Source organism: Aulonocara stuartgranti (assembly GCF_965226115.1).
Source record: "Aulonocara stuartgranti genome assembly, chromosome: 7".
NCBI lineage: Eukaryota > Metazoa > Chordata > Actinopteri > Cichliformes > Cichlidae > Aulonocara > Aulonocara stuartgranti.
The window spans coordinates 14,216,989-14,238,025 of NC_138945.1; the positions used below are offsets into that span (position 1 = coordinate 14,216,989).

At 42.2% G+C, this 21,037-nt stretch overlaps 2 protein-coding genes across 11 annotated transcripts in view; one reads left to right on the forward strand and one right to left on the reverse strand.

The window, feature by feature from the left end:
* Window positions 1–9,933: 9,933 nt before the first annotated feature.
* LOC309711002 (uncharacterized protein) lies at window positions 9,934–17,158 on the reverse strand. Of its 5 annotated transcripts, XR_014277865.1 has the most exons (3): window positions 14,415–15,085; window positions 10,557–13,788; window positions 10,419–10,430 (listed from the first exon to the last, which is right to left on the reverse strand). XR_014277865.1 is itself a non-coding variant. In XM_082540947.1 (2 exons), the coding sequence occupies exon 2, from the start codon at window positions 13,056–13,058 to the stop codon at window positions 11,877–11,879; it is 1,182 nt and encodes a 393-aa protein (XP_082397073.1). In that variant the 5' UTR covers window positions 13,059–13,788; window positions 17,060–17,158; the 3' UTR covers window positions 9,934–11,876. The 5 variants fall into 5 exon arrangements, 4 of the variants coding, with proteins under 4 accessions (XP_082397073.1, XP_082397072.1, XP_082397071.1 ...); XM_082540947.1 differs by lacking the exon at window positions 14,415–15,085 and adding an exon at window positions 17,060–17,158 and having other exon boundaries at window positions 9,934–13,788; XM_082540946.1 differs by lacking the exon at window positions 14,415–15,085 and adding an exon at window positions 16,433–16,625 and having other exon boundaries at window positions 9,934–13,788.
* Window positions 13,823–21,037, forward strand: part of lhx5 (LIM homeobox 5) — a 57,073-nt gene continuing 49,858 nt past the window's right edge. For 2 of the 6 annotated variants that reach the window (XM_082540937.1, XM_082540941.1), the window contains exons 1-2: window positions 13,823–14,255; window positions 20,549–20,683. The gene's annotated coding sequence lies outside the window, so the exon portion shown is untranslated. Of the gene's footprint in view, window positions 14,256–14,291; window positions 14,356–20,545; window positions 20,754–21,037 lie in introns of those variants that run through there. The other 4 variants (XM_082540936.1, XM_082540939.1, XM_082540938.1 and 1 more) reach the window with 4 other exon arrangements.

The window sequence follows — 21,037 nt, forward strand, 5'->3', positions numbered from 1 at the left end:
TTATGTGTTATCATTAATAATTAATGATATTCATCTATGTAAAGACACTTATTATGTTAATTATTTTTCACCATAATTATGCAAGTAGGAAACAAGGTAGGAAACTGATAAATATGAATATGCAACGCTCTATTTCTATAAATCTCTGATAGTATTTACATTTTGAAGTGATCACTTCTACAACATTTTCACTTACCACTAACAAATTTTAACAAATCATGCACTGTTACATACATTTTTTTTGTATGTATGTAACATACAAAAATCAACTTTCAAATTTTACAGAACTTTTCACTAAATTGGCAGCATTTTAAAGCAAATTGTCACATGTTACACTTAACAAACACATTTGTTTTTCAATAATTAAATTCAACTTTGACACGACACTGTAATGTTGCCACTGAGAACATCTAATATGGCTTTCTTTGTCTATTAGTGGGAAACCTGGCATTGCATGCTGTTCACCAGTGTGTTGTAATCTGGGGTATAACTTGACACTGCAACTCTGAGTGAGTCTTGCAGATGTGCATCAGAGAGGCGTGTTGTGTTTGTTTTTGATGAAGTTCAATTGTGATTAAAAAAAAAATAGCAAGAAAAAATAAAAAATAGATGCAGCTTACTGGCAAGTTGTTATGGTGAGCTATTTTTAGAACAGGCCCATGGGCGACTCATGTGGTCCTTGCGCGCGACCTGATGCCCGCGGACACCGTGTTGGTGACCCCTGCTTTAAAGGAATCTCTTCAGTTCATTTTCAATTGCCAGAGGTGTGGATTCGAGTCACATGACTTGGACTCGAGTCAGACTCGAGTCATTAATTTTATGACTTTAGACTTGACTTGAAAAAATGTTCTAAGACTTGTGACTTGACTTGGACTTTTACACCAATGACTTGGGACTTGAATTGGACTTGAACCGGTTTACTTGAAAAGACTTGATATTTTACCCCAAATATAAAATTTAACATGCATATTATATAGAGATTGAAAATGTGACGTCATTCACGGGTAGAACCGCAAAGGATTCTGGGAACTCATGGCAAGCGGTACTAGCGCACGCAGGCTTTCAATTGAAATCAGTCACACAGCGATAAAAAGAAACACAAAAATGTCAAGAAGCCGTTGTATTATTAACTGCAATAGCCGGTCGCATGACAGCCACGGGAAGCCGACGGGTAAAGAGATCGGTTGTTATCGGATTACGTCGTTGAAGAGAAATTGTTCAAGCCATGTTTCCGAAGTAACAAAGATGCGATGGATGGCCTGGATTGCAGCCATTCAAAGATCAAATATAACGTCCCAGAACCCTCCAGCTCACAGGTTAGTCTGCTCCAAGCATTTACACGAAGGTCAGTATTTTTTAGTAGTTAATACGTCATTTTCATAACATAATTAATGATATAGGTTACAAGCAAGTCTGGCGCTGAACAGAAATTGTCGCGCTATGCTCCTTTATTTATTGTGCATAAATAGTGAATTGTCCTGACACAATATTGCGTTTTGCTTCTGTTATTATGGTACATTGACAAAAACATATACTTTTATTTATCCTGTTTTAGAACAGGATAAAACAGGTTTTTTGTATCACTAATTGCCCAGTACGATTACAGCATCCAATATTATTGTCACTGCTACATTTCTGTGATGGGTACCAGAAATTATTTCCACTACTAATTAATTACCGTTGAGCTCAAAGGTCCTATTAATAAACGGTTAAGGAATGTGTATTTATGACGACAATTTGTGAGACTGGTAAACTTATGATACGTACGATGGTCTTTCGTTCTACACGGTGCATTTCAAGGTCCTGCACCCATCTGTCGGTAAACTGTACCTGGGCTTGTTGCAGTGACCGGAAGTTACTAAACTTCATGAGTGTATGCACTCACTCCAAGAACCGTATGATTATAAATATGCATATAAATATGCTAAGATGAGATAGCTGACTTCATCTAACTAGCAAATGTTGTCCAGGCTATGTTGGTGATACAGTTTTTTTTAATGTGTATGATATTTTTGTCATGCAATTTTAAAGCCGGTCCTACAACCGCATCCAAGAATAACATGCAGCTTATCTCAGAACTGTCGATGAAAATTATTCTTGGAGCTAGGTTTAATTGAGCTGCATTTTAAAGAGGTGCAATTTCACAATTTGTGTATATTTTCTAAGTTCACTATTTTGTCATGTCTTGAGAAAAACACAGATTTTAAAATTACATGGTCTAATATTTACATTTAGCATATAACTGCAACATTATTTTTTCGTTGTTTTTTTTAAAGACTCGAAAGGACTTGAAATTCAAAGTTTCAGACTTGTGACTTTACTTGGACTTTTACACCAGTGACTTGAGACTCGACTCTGACTTGCCTGACATTACTTGAGACTTGACTTGAGACTTGAGGATAAAGACTTGAGACTTACTTGAGACTTGCAAAACAATGACTTGGTCCCACCTCTGTCAATTGCATATTTCTTATTCTTGGACTAGAGTAGCTTTGTACAATTAACAGTTCAGAATGATCCTTATTTATTTTATACTGGGCTCATCTATTGCCTGAAACAACCCTATTTAGCTCTTCGGCTGCTCCTTGTAAACAGCAGGTAGGTGGGGCTTCTGTGTTCACAGTCAGTGTGTACCTTGGATGACCATATTAGGGATATCCTCTCTCACCGACGTCACTGATCTCATTATTTGAAACTTTGGCCATATTTAACATGACCACCAACCCCTATAATAGCATATATATGACAAGAAATAGGGTAAAGCATGACAGGTAGAATGTATTTAGACAGCCACCCGTCTTAAAGATCACTCCTAAATATAGATACTTTTGTTCTTACATTAGCTGGACATTTACAAGTTGGGAATAAATTCTGGGCTCTGACTCAGATGTGAATAATGATGTGAGCAAATCGCAAACCAGTGAATGTCATCTTTGAATGTGTTTACATTTCACAAGAAAAAAAAGCACAGCAAAGAGGCAAAGATCAGAACACAGTGGGTCTCTGTTAGTTTCGAAGACGCATTTATGAAAAGTTAGAACATGAATTTCTAAGCAGCAAAAGCTCCAGTAGCAGTGACCTCTGTTCTCAGCAGAGACTAAAACTTCTGACACCTAAACAAGAACTCTTCTTTGAATGTCTCTGCTGCCACCGGGGCCACCCGTCAGTTTGTTATTCTAAGTGTATTTTGGTTCTGTTTGCATGATTCACACCCGCAACTTTATTTTTAACATTCAGTTTCAACCTTTGAAGCTCTGACGATACCAAAGGCTGGCTTAAAAAATAAAATAAAATAGGATGACCCACAAGACATATTTTTTCACTGTCTTCCCTGAGCAATGATTTTTTTAAATTTCAGCTGCAAAAGTTGAGCATGTCATTCAGTATGTCAACGAATATGGTAAATAAAACAGAACATGTTTGGTTTTGAGTGAAAACAGGGCCAGAATCATAACCAGGAGAACAGATTTGATAGTAGTATTTTATATTATTTATGATGATTTCTGAGTTAATGCATTATATGGTCTTCCTCTGAACCTCTACTAATCACTACTACTACACTATTGTGATGATTTGTTTGTATTTTCTCTGAAATTGCACACAAGAGACTGAAACCCATGAATCTGATGCGTTTTTTGCTAACATGTAGCACAGACAGTATAAAACATGGACATGGCTACTGTGGCATCTCCAACTGGTTTTGGCCTCAACATTTTGAAGCTTCAGTGTTGTTGTTGTTGGTTTTTTTGTTGGATCCAAAAGGTTGCCTTATTAGCTATACGCTAGCTGGGTTAGCAAGCTACATTCGTAAAGGAGTTGAGACATAGCAGACACCAATATGCAGCAGCCTGTGTCCCTTAACTCTAGTAACCAGGTGGATGAGTTATAAAAAAGAATATCTGTATATTTTATATCACTTTTTAGTGTTGTAAAGTTGAACATTTTAACATGTGAGTCTGTAGGGACTGACTTCCTTTTAGAGCCAACCTCAAGTGACACTTAGAGAAACTGCAGTTTGTGGCTTCAGTGTCGACTTAATTTTTTTCAGCTCCCGAGGTAGCCCTTTGGTGTAATCGCTGAAGATTTTGATCTCACCTTAGTTATATATATAACTGCCGCATTTTGATAAAATGCAAGTTAATTATATCAAATCTGTAAGATGGGGGATGTCCCTTTATGCAAGGTTGAGGATGTTAATTAATATCTAACCTCAACTGGAGTAGTCATTGATGAATCTGTCACTTGTCCAGTGCTACTGGTACTTTTAAAATACTAATCTACACTTACAGTTGGACCAAACAACAGTGTGAAATAGATCTCAGTGTGTGATGGTTGCATTGCATTGTCAAACCGGAAAACGATGTGTTAACGCTTTTGCTGGCTTGAAATGTAAGAAAAGTAATTAAGCACGAGTCCAAGAGGCAGCAGTCATTACACACCTGGGCCATTTAGATCGCTGATAGTGCGCTAACATTGCATCGTTTACAATTGTCAGTCTAACCACAGATGAACAAAACAGGGCAAAACAAAAGGATTAAATGACAATGACAGTTTGAGTCGACACAAAGAGTTAGTGAATCTAACTGCTTTAGATTATTCCATTTCCAAGCATGTGCAGCCCAGAAGCAATGACAAAGCACTACTATCTTCTAACCTTTCACTGCTACTTTAAAGCTCTTTAAAATCTATATTATTTAAATATCAGCATAATAATTAATCAGCATATACCTCTATGGAAATAAATCTAAAGTAAACTTGTGAAAAAACAAAATTTAGATTTAAGATTTTAGATTTTGAAACTGCTAGCATCATTTTGCATAAATTTTTAAAGTAAATACAATCGTGTGTACAAAGTTTTAATGCCTTGTGTATTGCCCCTAGCACAGATGGACACATATGCAAGAAGCACAGTTGTACACGTATGCACACACACACACACACACACACACACACACACACACACACACACACACACACACACACACACACACACACACACACAGAGGAACACACATGCACACAGGCAGCAGAACTGAATGCGATAGGGAAGTGAAAAATGATTAACCCAGGGTCAGCTCTCAGCCTCAATCTCAGCAGCGCTCAAAGAACATCCTCGCCTGATTTACACTCGTCATGTTCCACAGCACACATTTGCATATATTTATTAAATTCACCACGCGTTGGAGAATAAAATATAACGGGTTGGAGGGGATGGGAGCGTGAGGAAAGGAGTGGAGGAGGGGAACGAGGGAGGGGGTTATTTAAAGGAGGCGTGTTTCTGATAGATTTGCCTTTCATTCATATTCATTTGTTCTCTCTTTCGCTCTATCTCCCTCTCCCTCTCTCTCCTGTGTTTTGTTCATTAGCATGGAGGTCAGCGCAGGCATCAGATGTGACTGCTCAACGCTTTGGGGAAAACATTGCTGTTGGTCAGCCTATTGAATTGACCTTGTTATCATTGTGACAGACTGTGTTATTTATCAGTTAGTTAGATAAGCCAGCATGGAGGATGGTGATAGTCTACCACATGAAATGAGTCTCGATACTGAATCTGTGGTGACAAACGTCACCCCCGGGTGTTTTCACATTCGCTAACTAAACTCAGTTATCTTTAAGTGTACCAAAAAAGTGAAATGCGAGAAAATAAGTTGGCCAAACATATCTTTCAGTTTATCTGTCGTGACATGGACGCTGATATGCTGAACTAAAATGATGAACAGGGTTCTGTAAACACACACTACCTAATATCAGCATGCTAGAATTTTCTTTTTAACACTCAAAGCCTCACAGAACTGCTTGCAGACTTTTGTTTTGTGTTCTGTGTCTTTATTTGGGTAGGAGGATGACTTTTTATTATCATGAATTCAAAGAGATAATCATGCTGATAAGTAGCATTATGACCTCATTATGGCTCCATGTAGCCTTCACAGACTTGTTAAAAAGTAGCAAACAAGATGTTTTTCATTTAGTCCAGAAACACCTAATTAGCAAAATGTTTCCACCTGCTCAAACCTTGCAAACAACATTAACTTCCCTATTCTCACTTGAATTTACAGACTTTTTTTGGTTGGAGATAAACAGTTAATGCTGGAATAAAATGCTGATTAATCGCCCCAAGTTCACATAAAATAAGGTTCAAACCAGGTAGGTGTGAAAACATTTTGCAACCCTCCTGCTGCCCGCTGCCCTCTGTCCCGTCTTATCCCTCCTCCAGCAACTGATGTGAGCAGCCGTGGCAGGTAAGATCAATAGGGCCGAAACCTGTCCAGAGCTTTAATCCATCAGCTGTGAGCACGGAGAAGAGACAGGGCAAGGAAGGTGTCACTCACACACAAACCCCTTTCTACTCCAGTCTGCTAAATGGGCATCTTTTGAAAACTGTCAATCAGCAAACTTCCTTTAATGCAATTACTCATATACCATTACCTACCTGGCTTACTTCCTCCCTTCCTCTCCCTCTCATTTCTTCCTACCTACCTTCCTTCCTACCTCCCTACTGTCAGTGCTTTCTGTGTTTTGATTCTTTCATCTCATCTCTTTCACCTTCTAATACAAAAGTCAGGGTAATGAGCAAGGCCAGATTTTTTTTCTCCTTCTGCCTGTCTTTGTTTCATTCTAACATATCTATATCTATATTAATATTTCATGTTTTTATTGCAGTACTTGCCATTATTGATAAATTCTACATGACCTACATGCCCCCCCCCCCCCCCATACTTCACCACCTTTATTGCATACAAGTATTGACATGTAGCAATAAGAACATAAGTAACTATTAAACAATACATTTATTTCTTTTCTCTTTTCATAATTATCCATCCATCTGCCATCAGTGACTTTTCATATTTTTTTCTCTTTATACCACCATAATTAATTTGACATGAAGGGAACACGCTAAAAATATGTCCGGAGTCCAGGGAGGACAGGGAGGACAAAAGACACTAAGGTGATGCCACAGGAAATACTCGAGAAGAAGACTGAGTTTCAGAAGCCAGGGTTTCACTTCCAGTGTAGATCAACCTTTTAGTGATGACTGGCAGTCATTCCATGCCTCAAGTAGGAGCCCCCTGATTGGCACAGACTCAAGAGCCCCAGCCACAGATGATCTGGAAACCAAGCAGAGAAAAAGAGACAGTCCACTGGGGAGCCTGGGTCCTGACAATACTACTTCCTATGTCAACATTGATTGTTCTACATAGGGCTTTACTTTCTTCTCCGATTTTGTCAAATGGCCAAAACCAACAAGGCACTATATCACAGTGCAGGTGGTATAAAATATGAAGCTTTAGCAATCTAAGAGCTTCTTAAGTCAAAGTCACTCACCTGGCCTCAGCGTTGGCCATCCGTCCAACCATTCATGCAACCAACTACGGCTGCAAGATGCTGGAGCGGGACAGTGGGCACCAACCCATTACATGGCAGAGAGACAGACAACCATTCACACTTAAATCCATGCCTACAGCCAATTCGGAATCACCAATTAACTTAACATGCATGTCTTTGGACAGGAAATGGGCAACAACATGAACCGTAGCTCCAGTCCCTGCTCCACCACTCACTCATCCAAGTATTAAACATAATCCCTCTATTTATAATTATAAACCTCCTTGAATTAAGGGTGATACCCTACACTTCAGTCATACCTTGATTGGATTATTTCAAATTTAAAGTGATGCCATGCAGAGGTAAAATGATAAAAACAAAGTCACTGTTCAATTATTTAGGGACCGAGTATATGTTTGTGTGCATATCCATATGTACACAAACACAGGCATATGTTTGCGTACATATCAGTATGAACATTCACACATGCACGAGAAGATACACACACATATTGTGTGTCTGTTTGTGTGCGTTTAGAACTGTATACTGTATGCAAATATAAACAGCTTGTACACATACTGTGCAAATCTTAGGTTGCATAGACATGTAAATGTGTGTACATGTGGAAATACACAGAGCACATAGAACACAATGAAAGAAACAAACAAATAAACAACAAAAATAAAAACACTGGACAGTCTCCACAGTTCTGATGGCAGGCAGCCTGCCTCCCTGGAAGGCCCCTGTCTGCTGTGTAGTAAAACAATTGGCAAGAAGGACGCGAACCTCTCTCGCTCTCTCTCTTGCTCGCTTCCTTTCTCTGAGATAGAGAGAGAGTGATGGCAGAGAACCAGTAGCCTGTGCCAACGGGCATAGTGGGACTACTGGGCATGCTGGGACTAGCCTCAGGAGTTAAGACTTGCTGAACTACAGCTGCAACCAACCCAGCCATCACCAGAGCAGGAGAGAATGACCATGGGATACATGTGCTGACACACTGCTACAGATTCACAGAAACACATATGCTCTCCACCATCTCTCTCTCTCTCTCTCTCTCTTTCCCTCACACACACACACACACACACACACACACACACACACACACACACACACACACACACACACACAAAGATGTCTGTCTGGTCCCGTGCCATGTGTCTCAGCTGTGCCAGCATCACCACCCCCACCAGGCCTGGACCTCCCGTGTATGCCACCCCTTTCCACCTTCTTCTCCCTCCTTCTCCTCTGCTCCTCCCTGCCGGTAGCCTTTGTGGGCTAATTAGCGGTGAAATTGGTGAATTGCAGGCTCAGGCACACACACACACACACACACACACACACACACACACACACACACACACACACACACATATATATATAGTCAGTGAATTGCAGGCTCAGGCACAGCAGTGCAGACACTTCAGCATAGCCAAGCGCCACTTCAGCCCCTGAAAAGCCTCTGAAATGGGGCATGTAACACAAAGACAGGAGTGGAGAGGAGAAGAAAGGAAATTGTGGAATGGAAGAAGAGAAAGAGTGTGAGCAGAGATGGGGAAATATGTTTGCTCTGGGTTTCTTCTCACAGTTGAACACACTGATAATTTAGAAAGACATTTAAATGAGTGTCTTTTTTCATATGTGGTCTGTTTGAGGGTTACCTGACACTCACCTGCGTATCATCAGTTCCTGCTAAGGAGTCAGCAAGAGCTTTTTTCTAAGATAAAGTGAGAGTGAGAGCTTCTAGTCTATAATGATTTCTGTGATGGACGACAGTCATTCCGTCATCCCTCCATCCCACCCACAGCCCATAAATTACCTCTCATATTAACAGGCTGTATTAAAACCATGCAACGTGTTAGGGCTCTCATTTAAAATTAATAAGTGGTAATTATGGAGGAAGGGAATCTGATAAAGAAATAGTAGAGGCTGAAAAAGGGCCCAAGCTAGAAAAAAAAAGACCAGAAATGAGAAGAATAAAGGTGTGAAAGGACCGAAGGATTTCTGCTTCTTTGCAGGAATCTCCACAGCACTTTTCACATGTCAGGAAAATAATCAAGAAAACATGCAAATAAGTAATTTGAAGAAGAACAGCTTCAGCCCCACAGATGTTTTGATTGAATGCCAGATACCACAGTCACAGAGACAACATGGCTTCCCAGCTGAGCATGAAATAAGAAAAGTGAGTGGATGACAGGAGGACAGTTGCATTGTTGGATCTGCCTGATGCTTGCCACAGGCACAGAATGAGTATGAGACAACAAATAAATTAACATGAAATTGCTGCACATTCTTCATCCTGCTCTGTCAGCTCACTGAATACTTTGAAGACAACCAGTGTAGAATTCTTCATGAAGCTCTTTCTTTCACACTGTCCGCCAACTAGCTGGTTGTTGAAGGATCATTTTGTTTTATTACACCTCGATTCACCTGTCCGTGATAATAACACTGCACCTATTGAGATAATCACGCTGCTATACAGAAGTGAAATAATGCAGGGAAAAACAGGCAAGATATCGGACAGGATTTAAACCAGTACAGGTTAGCCTATCTTATTTGGAAAAGAAATCGTGTAAAAAAGAAAAAGGTCTCAAAATGTTTAGCTCTAAACATCTGTAGACAGTTTTAGTGACTCACTTTTACATTGACTTCCTTATTAATATATATATATATATATATATAAATATATATATATATATATACCCAGCTCACTCTCTGGGTATACTACCTGAGGTAGCGATCCATCCGGCCGCCCCATCAGAAGAACATTGGGAGTCACTGGATCTGCATCTCTGGCATCGGAAGACACATACCCCAGGGGCTTACTATTGAGTATCCCTTCCACTTCGATGAGTACAGTGCGAAGCACTTCTTCTGGAACTGACTGAGCACCAACGGTGGCATAGAGGGCATACTTAACCGACCGGATCTCCCTTTCCCATGCTCCCCCAAAGTGTGGGGCACCTGGAGGATTAAAGTGGAAGCTGATCCTCTGGGGTGCTAGAAGCTGTTGTAGTTCCGGGGCCATCTTCAGAAAGGTCTCACGCAGTTCCCTCTCACCTCCCCTGAAGTTGGTCCCCTGGTCTGAAAACAACTCGGCAGGTGTTCCTCTACGGGCGACAGGATAATCGGATGGAGTGTCTCCAGAGCCAAATCTCCAACACAAATGAGCTGTCTGGTCTCATCCACCTCGGGTGACAGAGAGAGAAGACGACTGCTCCTGGGAACTGGCTTACCGACTTTCAACAGGTTGTACTCCTCCGGGAAACTATCCATCTGGGCCCTCTGTAGGATCAGCCTCTCCGCCTTGTAGGCTTCAGCTCGTTCTGGGTCTTTGGCCAGCCTTCTCTCCACACCTCGTAGACTTGGCATGACGGCATCTTTAGTTGCCTGCAGTAGAGGCATCCCCTTCCGGCGAAGCAGTGGGGTGGCATAGCGACGTATGCCTTCAACCTCTATTCGGACAGTTCTGGTCTCCAGAATGCATATGGCCTCTTGGTCTTGCCTTGAACGAGTAACAAGCTTCTCGTTTCGGAATGGAACAATGTCGACCTGCCACAGTTTCTCCACGTTTCATTAACTCACTGACCTGAGGTGCAACAGTCGTCAGCAAGCACTGCTGCGGTTGGGTAAGCTGGCCAACTATACTTGCTGGCCCTTGTAGCGCCCAACCTAGCCTGGTACGAATAGCAGCAGGCCCTCCTGGAGGTCCCAGCCTGACTGGTTCAACAGGGGTAACCAGATGGGGATGGTCACTGCCAATGAGTAGCAAAGGTTTCACATTTAACAAGGTGTGGATCGGAAGGCCAATCAGGTGCTTGTACCTTTCTCTGAGTTGCTCCATGGGATAAGTGTGGCCTGCAAGTCCGATGGGTGCAGCAGTGAAGGCCCCAGCAATCTTGAACCTGGTCCTGGGCCTTGATGGAGAAGAAACAGAGAACGACACTGACTCACCTCTGAGAGTCTGCACGTCCTGCCTAATCGTGCGCAGTGGGACGTCCTCTGCGATCCCTTGCATGCCTAACTTCTCGGCAGCCTCTGGCAGAAGCATTGTCCTCTCTGACCCGTCATCCAGTACAGCATAAGTGCTGATTGTTCGCTTGCCATAATGAATGCAGACTTTGACGATCTTTAGAAGGACTTTGCAGCCTTCAGTGGGTCTGTCTAGATACAGGACGTCGGTTGCTGCCTTCGAGTCACCGCTCACCACCGCTGTTGTTAGTGACCCTTTAGGTGTTCTAACATTGACATCATGCAGTACCTGCAGGTGCTTCCCTTGGCAGAGGCTGCAAGTCTTCCTCAGATTGCACTGGGCTGCCTGGTGTGACCGTGCGCAGCGCCAGCACCTCTTGTTACTCTTTATCCACTCTGTTAGCTGGTCCTTTGTCAACTTGGATACCATTGTGCACTGACTGAGATAGTGCTCTTCCGTGTTACAGAATGGACAGTATGGCTTGTTCTTACTGGCCACACCACCTGGCCTCACAGCCTGTGGATTCGTCGTTACCTCCTTTGCACCATGAAGGACTGTGATGGATCTCTTACTCTGGCGCACCTCAGGCCTGGACCACTGTTTCTCCTTTGTCCCTTTCACTGCTAGCAGAGTCTTGGCACCAGGACTCATACTTAAGCCACCCTGCGAGATCTGCCAAGGTATGCATACTCACACCTTGTTGAAACATGCAGCGGCGGAACTCTGCTCTCTGCTCGGGGGGTAGTTTACTAAGCAGACGAGCAACATGCGAACCACAGTGTAGTTCCACTTCTCCTTCTGGGCCTAGTGTCCTTAACATCCCCACCAGTGACTGTATCTGGAGGGCAAATCTCTCAAATGCCGAGACGTCTCCACGCCTGATGTCAGGTGAGTCCATCATCGCAGCAATACGCCTCAGCACTATCTGATGTGGCTGGCCGAATTTGTCATTGAGGGCCTCCATCGTATCAGTGAAGGGTGTGGTAGAGTTGAGGTAAGCATCAGCTATTAATCTGGCCTCCTCTAGGTGCAGGTGATCAACCAACACTTGATACTTGAACAGCTCAGTCGCGTCCTCAGGTAGAAGATTCCCCAATGCCATCTTAAGCCTAGCAAACTCACTAGGGTCTCGACTGGAGAAGTTGGGAATTGTTGGGCGGGGACCACGGTAAACTGTCTCTGAGGTGATAGGAGTCCTGCCCGGATTTGGTCTGTCCGGCAGTGGCTGTGGAGAGGACAGATTGAACTGCTGCTCAGGGGATGCTGGATTACAGCCATGCTCAGTCTTACTGTCCCCATAGGCGGCGCGCGGATGCTTGGACCCACCCAGTGGGAAACTGCCTGAGCGAGGTGGGAGATGAACCGGCTTGAACCAGGGAGGTGAATTATGGGAGGCTTTATCTGGAAACCTGAGAGCTGGTGGAGGATCTGATGACAGACTCTGTCCTGGGTGGTCCACGACCATATTAGCAGGTGGGATTGCCATTGCCTCCGTCTTAATGGCTGGAAACACACATGCATCTTGGCGATGGGGGTTCAACACTGGTGGGTCACTAGGCAGTGGTGCTTCCTCAGTTGGATCTGGCCACGGTGGTGGGGCAGGCCAATCATCATCCTCCTCAATCTCTGGTGCATCACCCGGTAGCGGTGACTGCATTAACTTACTGGTTTGGAGAGAAGATGGGCCCTGCATGCTCTGGACAGCTTCCACTAACTGTCTCATTTCTGCTCGCAGTGCCTTGAGTTCGACCAGATCTGATGACATACGTTGCTGGGTCTGCTGGATGAGGTGGCGCTCCTGACGGATATCCTCTAACTCTGCACTTATTTCCTTATTTGGATGTGTATAGGGGAGCACGAAGGGTAGAGGAGTAGAGTGATCATAGGCCTGTTCCCCATGTCATCTCTCTGGATACAGCTGGGGGGCTAGCTGATTCTCCTGAATGTGCTGTTGGCTCTGAGCTCCATAGCGCGAGGCCGTCTCATGGAGAATAGCATCCCGCCTCCACTGAGGGCTGGCTAGGTTGCAGCTAAAGGGGGAAGCGAGGGAGGTCATCCTGGCCTTGTCCTCTTGGTGTCTGAGCTCTACATCCTCTCTATATGCCTGGCTAATGTAGCCTGGGTACTCCACCTCATAATCTGCGTAGCGCACAGGTGGGCGAGCATGTCGTTTGGGGTGTGCGCCACGAGCCTCGTACTCTGGGCCTGGTTCCATCTCTGAGGCGAACCTAGTGCCTCCGGCTCGAAGGACCAATTAATGTAGTGGAGATGTCAAAGATAGGCACGGCTGTGGCACTGATTCAGTCTTTGAGCACTACGGTCACCCCGGTGTGTCGGTCAGAACACCACTTAAGGCCAAATTGTCCCAGAGTACGAAAGAAGGAGGGAGCTTGAGGTTCCGTTTGAGGCACTTTATTGTCACCACTTAATTTCTGGGGCTGTAAACACAGCGGGTGTACATAAGTGTGTGTCTGGGTGTGTGTGTGTGTGGTTTCCTACAAGGAAATAAACAAGGGAAATAACAATCAATAAAGATAATAGACAAGTCAAATACTCAAATATAAACATAATACAACATAGTTAACATTATCAAATATAAAGATCAGAAAAATATAATACACTTCAAACTGCTCACACTATGCAACTAAATAGCATCAGTGCGAGGTTAAGCAACCGTCAGTACACAGGAACTACTTCCGGTAGTTATACAAAATAAAAGCATCCCCCGTTATAATCCGCTATAATGCTCTTATTGTGAAGGGCAAGCGGGACGCTATACTTCCGGTCAAACTACGTTCGCTATTTTATTAATCCACATACCTAATTGTTCGCTACAAACTCCGCTACTTCAAAGTAAACAATCACAAGCATCACATACAACATACAGAGAAGGTCTGATAACACAGGAACGACATTATGGACATACGAACGACCGTACATGCGTCAACAAAGCTAAACCGGGGTAAGCTAACAACATAAATTAGCTTATGAAATGAGGGTGAACTCACGCGTTGCATGCGTGGCCTACAGCTCCAACTATGGACTACATTAGCTCCTAAATGGTAACGTACTACAGTACTGACACAAACAAGGGCAGAATATAACACAAGTCACTACTCACTTGTCATTTACGCACACCTAGGGTTGCCAACTCCCTGAAAAATAAATAAGGGACACCTCGTGGCCAGGGCCGGGCAACCCAGTTGTCTTCACCCTTCCCAGTGTGGTAGCTCTTTTTTTGTGTGTGTGAAATTATTTTTTAACCATTTGACTTGAATTTGATTTAAGCAGATGCATATTCTTTGTGATATGACCATATGGGAAACAAATGATCATTTAGCCATTTATTTTTAGCTCAAAATGACAACATTAACACAGTAAAACAGGTCTCTTTCTTAAACAGAAGCCTGTCATGCTTAACTTTTGAGAATATAAGTAAATCTTTCTTTAAAAGAACTCTGTCCTGCTTAACTTAAAATTATATAAATTAATAGAAAGCAATAGAACGAAAAATATTCTTGTAACAGTGCACATATAGTGCATTTAGTACAATTGGCTTCAGTTGAGGTATTATTTCAGCTTTTCTAATGCTAATCAGCTGCTCCTGTTTGTAAACCCGCTTGTTCCCATGATTACGCACCTTAACTCATCATCATTATTCATCTATGTATTACTTTTATGTATTATTCATCTATTTGTTGTAATCATCCATCCTTGCAGTTGTTTATTACACAAAATAAATGATATTATCACACTTCTGGCCACATAGCGCTGATATTCACCGCACATGCCCATATTAACCTTAACAACAAACCAGTGTTTACATACCATATCTGCTTCTGCCGTGGCCTGGTGGACAAAAAATTGGTTAAGGGTTCCCCGAGCTTTCACGCCCCTCATGTTCTTCTTGTGCCCACCACTAGAAGCATGCCTATGGAAAAAGTGCGCCGGCACACAGTGCAGTGCGCTTTATAGGTGTTATCGTGCACTTTCCCAGCCAGGTGTTTTCCTTTTCCCAGTCCTCCCTGTACTTTTGCAGCCTTTTTTCTTTTCTTTCTCTGAGGGGAACAAACATTGCTGCTCTAACGCTGGGCTTACACTGTGCGATTTTTGGCCCATTTTGAGCCGATTTTTGAGTTGTGCGACCGATTTGGTGATCGGCCCGATTTTGGCCTTCATCGTGCATCGTGTAGTATACGTGGGGTAACGAGAAGCGATTAACACCTCACGACCAGCTCCCGATCATCAATCGCTCGTGAGGGTGTCACCACAGCCGCTCACACTGCTCATGCGCAAACACGTAAACATCGGTGAAAAAGACGGCGCAGCACGGCTGTGCAGCGTGTGATCTGGACACAAGTGATGGAGGCACTTGTAGAACTTTGGAAAGCTCATCCGAGCCTTTTCGATGTGGCATCACAAAATTATCACGACCACAACAACCGTGAAAATAGTTGGATTTACACTGCTGCTCAATCACAGCTGCCTGATCATGTTTTTCATTAGCAATTTAGCAAAGTTGATGGTGGTGTGTCTGTGTGAGTGAAAGACAGAGAGAGCGAGCGACAGATTTTCTGTTATAACCTTCATGTTATGTTGGCACAGTGTGAGCACTCAGGTCGCATCAGAGCATCGGGCCGTATAGTGTGAGACCCTGCATCGTGACCTGCAAACTTCTAATCCCTGCGAGTCAATCGTGCAGTTTGAGCAAGAGCTGAATAACGTGACTGAAAAAAATCGCAGTGTCTGCCCAGCTTTAGGTGTACTGTCATCCGAGACGTGCACCGCAGTGTCGGCGTTTGTTTCCCTGTTGGCCATGCTTGTTGTTGTGGTCATCTGTTGTCTTCCGGTATTTTCTCCGCAAGCGACCTTTCCTCGACCAATGAGATAATCTGAATTGTCATACTCGAATTGTCATAAGTGTGCTGTCAGCTCATTGGTCACAAAGCAGGAGAGGGGCTGGGAATTATGTTTTCAAACAAAGCGTTAATTCCATTAACATTTATAGACTACTTTTGATTCTCACTATATTACGGGACAAAGTGCGTCCCTTATTAGCTCAATACGGGACGTGTACTTTTGTTTCGAAATACGGGACGATTCCGTTTTTTAAGGGACGGTTGGCAACCCTACGCACACCTAACATGCCCCAGGAATCAGTGCACCCCCTCCGGACCAACACTGCCCAGCCGCCATTAAACTGCCCACCTTACTAACCGGATGATGTCACTAGAAGGTGGGCTGGCCCAAACTGACAGAAGACGGAACATTACATGAACTTATATAAACTTATAAACACCAGTAAAACTATTATATGAACTTTGGGGCCTTTTATACAACTTCTGTTATGTTTTTTACCTGTTTTGGAGTTTTTACGTGTTTTGGAGTTTGTACATGCTTTAGGATTTGTACGTACTTCAGAGTTCATACGTGTTTTGAAGTTTATACGTACTTTGTCTCTAGGGGCCACTGTAAATATACTTTTATTTATTCACTCCACATAAAATGTAATACATAAATCATATCCATGCCTAAATCATATAATACAAAAACCAACTAGTCACAGTTCAACTTTTAACTATTTAAATTTTCAGCTTTTTCCTTTTAAACAAATTTAAACTGAAACAACACAAAACACTGCAAACCACAACACAATTAAATATAAATTAAAATATGAAAACAAAAAGAAGATGCACATTCTCTGTCATATAGGCCTGCATGAATAAACTTTCTGAATCCTTTATTGGATGTGGATGATTACTATACCTTTCTAATGTGACGTTGTTGTCCCTGGCTCTCTTTCTCTCTCTCTTCCTCCCGCTCTGTTCCTGTGCTACTGCGAGTGTAAGTACCGCCCCTCCCCTCTCTTCCCAGCGCAAAGCACAAGGCTCACATGCTGAGTGAAGCGGAAAAAGAGAGAGAGAGAGCGTGAGAAAAGGAAAAAAAACCCCACGGCTTGCGATAGGGAGCCGGCTCGTGTCGTTCACGTCAAAGATCCCCTTTCATTCGCCACCGACACATCACTAGTGCTTGTTGTTTTTGTCTGCTTCCACTTGTCTTTGCACTAGGATGATGTCGGCGTAAATGTGCAGTCATATTCATTGTGTTCCCACTAGTGCTGTCAGCGTTAATCTGAAATGACATTAACGCCACAACATGGCAAATCTCCGTTGACGAGCTACCGCGGATCGCCCCGTGCGTGGGGCTGGACAGCGTCAACACGTTAACGAGCAAATTGCGCTAATGCAGTAGTTCCCACCCATGTAATTGAGCATTGTGTGGCACATCCGACATACTGTTTTACTTTTGTCCATGACGTGCTTACCTTCAGGGTCATTCTTCACATGAAGACCACAATAGTTCCAAAGGCCAGATCTGAATGAGGATGGGGGAGGTTCAATTTGCCATGTTGCAACGAGCTTAGCTTCTGTCTTGCTAGCTTGTGCTACGCTCAGTGGATCTGCGCTTGACAGTGCAGCCTAGGCGGAGTAGTCGAACGCAGATCCAATGAGCTCTCAACACAGACAGCATCGTCAGAAGAAAAGTTGATCAAATAAATTAAAAATTTTGTATTGTTCAATACATATGCGTACCGAACCGAAAGCACTGTATCGAACGGTTCAATATCGATACGAGTATCGTTGCACCCCTAATATATATATATATATATTTGTTATATATTTTTTTTCATGACTTCTTCATATTTAAAGTGGTGCCTGTTCTTGTATTTTTAAACTTGCCTAGTTATCTGACTGCTCAGGATAATTAGCAGTGTTGCTATGTTGCTCAGCGTTTCTATCTTTGGAAATATGAGGCCTAAAGCTACTCTCTTGCTGGCAAAGGTTAAACAAAGACAGTGTCTCATGCTTCATATCAGTTTTTCATTCAACATTAGTAACCAGCGCCAGTATACAGCGAACTGATAGTTATGTAAGCTGTAGTAAATAGCACTTTTACTGTACTTTACTGTATTTTACTTGTACATAAACAATAATATTGTTTAGCAGTCATCACTGATGCTATAGTTTAACTGTAGGTCAGCTTTTTAAATGAAAACTAATTACTTTTTGAATATATTATTATTGCATCACAGCTTATAGGAGATAGCGTTCTGATGATATCTGCACATAATGTGTTATATACCATGATCTATATATTTTTTATTGTTACTAGTGTGATTTTTGAAATGAAATGCTCTGTTTTCTACAACATCAAAGGTGTTCCTCAGTGTTGGCCCTGAAATACATGTTGTGGCACATGAGGGCAACTGAATTCCTCACATGTCAAAAACTAAACAGTGAATGAAAAAGGACACAAACTGCAGGCCCCAGATCCCAGTCTTTCGATTTGTGCCATTAATGCATCATCAGTTATATGTCAGCATGCTTTTTTCTTTTACAGCAAGTATATTTTAAATAATTATTCAGAGAGTTACTCTGATAGTTTGTTTTACAAACCAATTATTTGACAATTTTTATGGTTTTATGGATTATTATTTCATTGTTTGTGAAAAGTAAATTAACTAATAAAATTAATGAATTTTAATTACCTTCTAATTTACTGTTTATTAACCCGGTTATATAGTGTTACCTCTGCATTTTATTTAGATTAAAAAAAATATACTTGTGAAAAAGTTTATGACTAATGTGATACATATTGGCTCCACACTGATTGGATAATTCACAGCTGGTCCTGGCTAGTTGTGTCTAGTTCTGACAATTTCAGCATCAGTGTGTTTGGATTGTAAATAATAAAGCCAAAAAGGGATGTTATTGGTCAGTTAAGGTGTAAATTCATTAGCTAAAGCATGAAATCCACATAAATATGGACATAAAACTGTACAAAACACAATGGAGTGCTTTTCATTGATATTTACTGTATAATAGGCACAGAAATCTTATTATTAGATCTTCCTGAGAGACTTTAAGCCATCAGCATCATTGCTTTAAACTAATAATACTCCGAATAAAAGGAGCAGAGCAGTGTTGTCTGCTGAACTGTCCCAGTCATCCTTCTTTGGCCCTTTATAGTCCCTAGGGACACATTAGCCTCTTAATGCTTTGTCATCACCATAGGTTAATGGACCTCACAGCAGTCTGTTAAAAACAATCCTGATCAATATGCCATGTGTGCAGAAAAGGATAAGATCCAAGAATAGACTAACTGGACTTTTCTTTTTGTCTTTTTTTTCTAGCTTCCCTGAATAGTGTCTATTTTTCAATATTTGTGAGTACTAGGTAGAAAAAATCTAATCATGCACACCAGACTGAGAACTGCAGCTCAGTTCGTGACAGTGTACGAACCATGAAAAGGATATACTGTTAATTTAATATGCACAAGTGCAACCACACCTAGGGACAACAGTTTTTGGAGTCCCTTTCAAGGCTTTAATTGAACCTGTTGTGCTAATTTTCTGTCACATATCCTGTTACAGTGGTGGATGCTCATATTAAACACTGCTTAAGTTTCAAATAAAGAGATCAGCGTATGTAGAAGTGATCTTGGTGAGCCAAACTCTCAGGCTTCAGGCTGCTCTAAATGCTCCTTTTCAGACAAGTTTTAGTAGTCTTGACAAACAGAGAGGATTTCACTAATATGGTCATCTCGAGCACAGCTCGGACTGTGAGCACAAAACCCCTTCCTAACTGCTGTTTAAACAGGATGTTGATTTAAAACAAGGGTGGCCTTGAAGGGAAAAGAGCTTAAATGGCTTTTTTCAGACATAGGTTGCAATGTGGGTTTGCATTGAAGTATAAGATAAATAATAAATAAGGATTATGTTGAACTCTGAGTCATACAAAGCTGTTCTAGTAGAATCCTAGAAAAATAAATGTCAAACTGAGGAGTAGAACGGGTCATCTTAAAGCTTAGCCCAGAGAAAAATTATGCCTGTAAAGGAAACACAGGTGGGATTTTCTAATGGTCCAAATCAGTGTAACGTTCTTCACTGCCATCACTGCTCAGCTTTCCTTTGAATGGTTTATCAGATAGAAAGTAGATTGTGGAGGGAGACATGCTATCTGTAGGCTAGCATTTGGGTTCTAGTTAGCACTTCTGTAAAGTCATTCTCATCAAGCAAAGCAAGGTTAGAGGGGGACAATCAACACAGTCCAAACAGTAAGTAAACAGGCTAACACTTGTTCGAACCAGACACATGGAAAACTGCTTGTACACACACGCAGGCTCACACACACACGCGCACAATTCCAAGCCTCTTTACATCATTATTTCTTTCTCCCTCTCCCTCTCCAGCAGAGTTAGTCCCTGGTCTGGCTCAGAGTGTCTGGCACCTTTTGCCCCAATCGTGCTCCAAGTGGGGGAGAAGCTGAGGGGGGTAACAGGAACGAAATAAAGGAAGGAGAGGAAGGAGTGAGGATGCAGGAAGACAAGGTATTAACACCCTTTTCAACACCAGAGCCCCCTCGCACAAACCGAGCAGAGGGAACAGTCTAATTGCAAGGTGTGTGTGCGTCTATGTGCACGTGCATAGATTCATGTACATAATAGTGAGTGCCCATCAAGGTTTTCTCACTAGCTCTGAATATTTCTTTGACTGCAAGAAAACAGCTTTAATGCAAGGCCTTCTCTTTATATTTAACAACGTCTGTGACACTTCTCATCTTTAATACTTTCGGATTAATGCTGTCTTCTGTTTTTCTTTTTTTGGTCATCTTTGTAAAATAAGTTTGTTCTGACATTTTCTTCTTTGTCTGCCTTGCCCTTCCTTTTCTTTGTCTCTCTTTC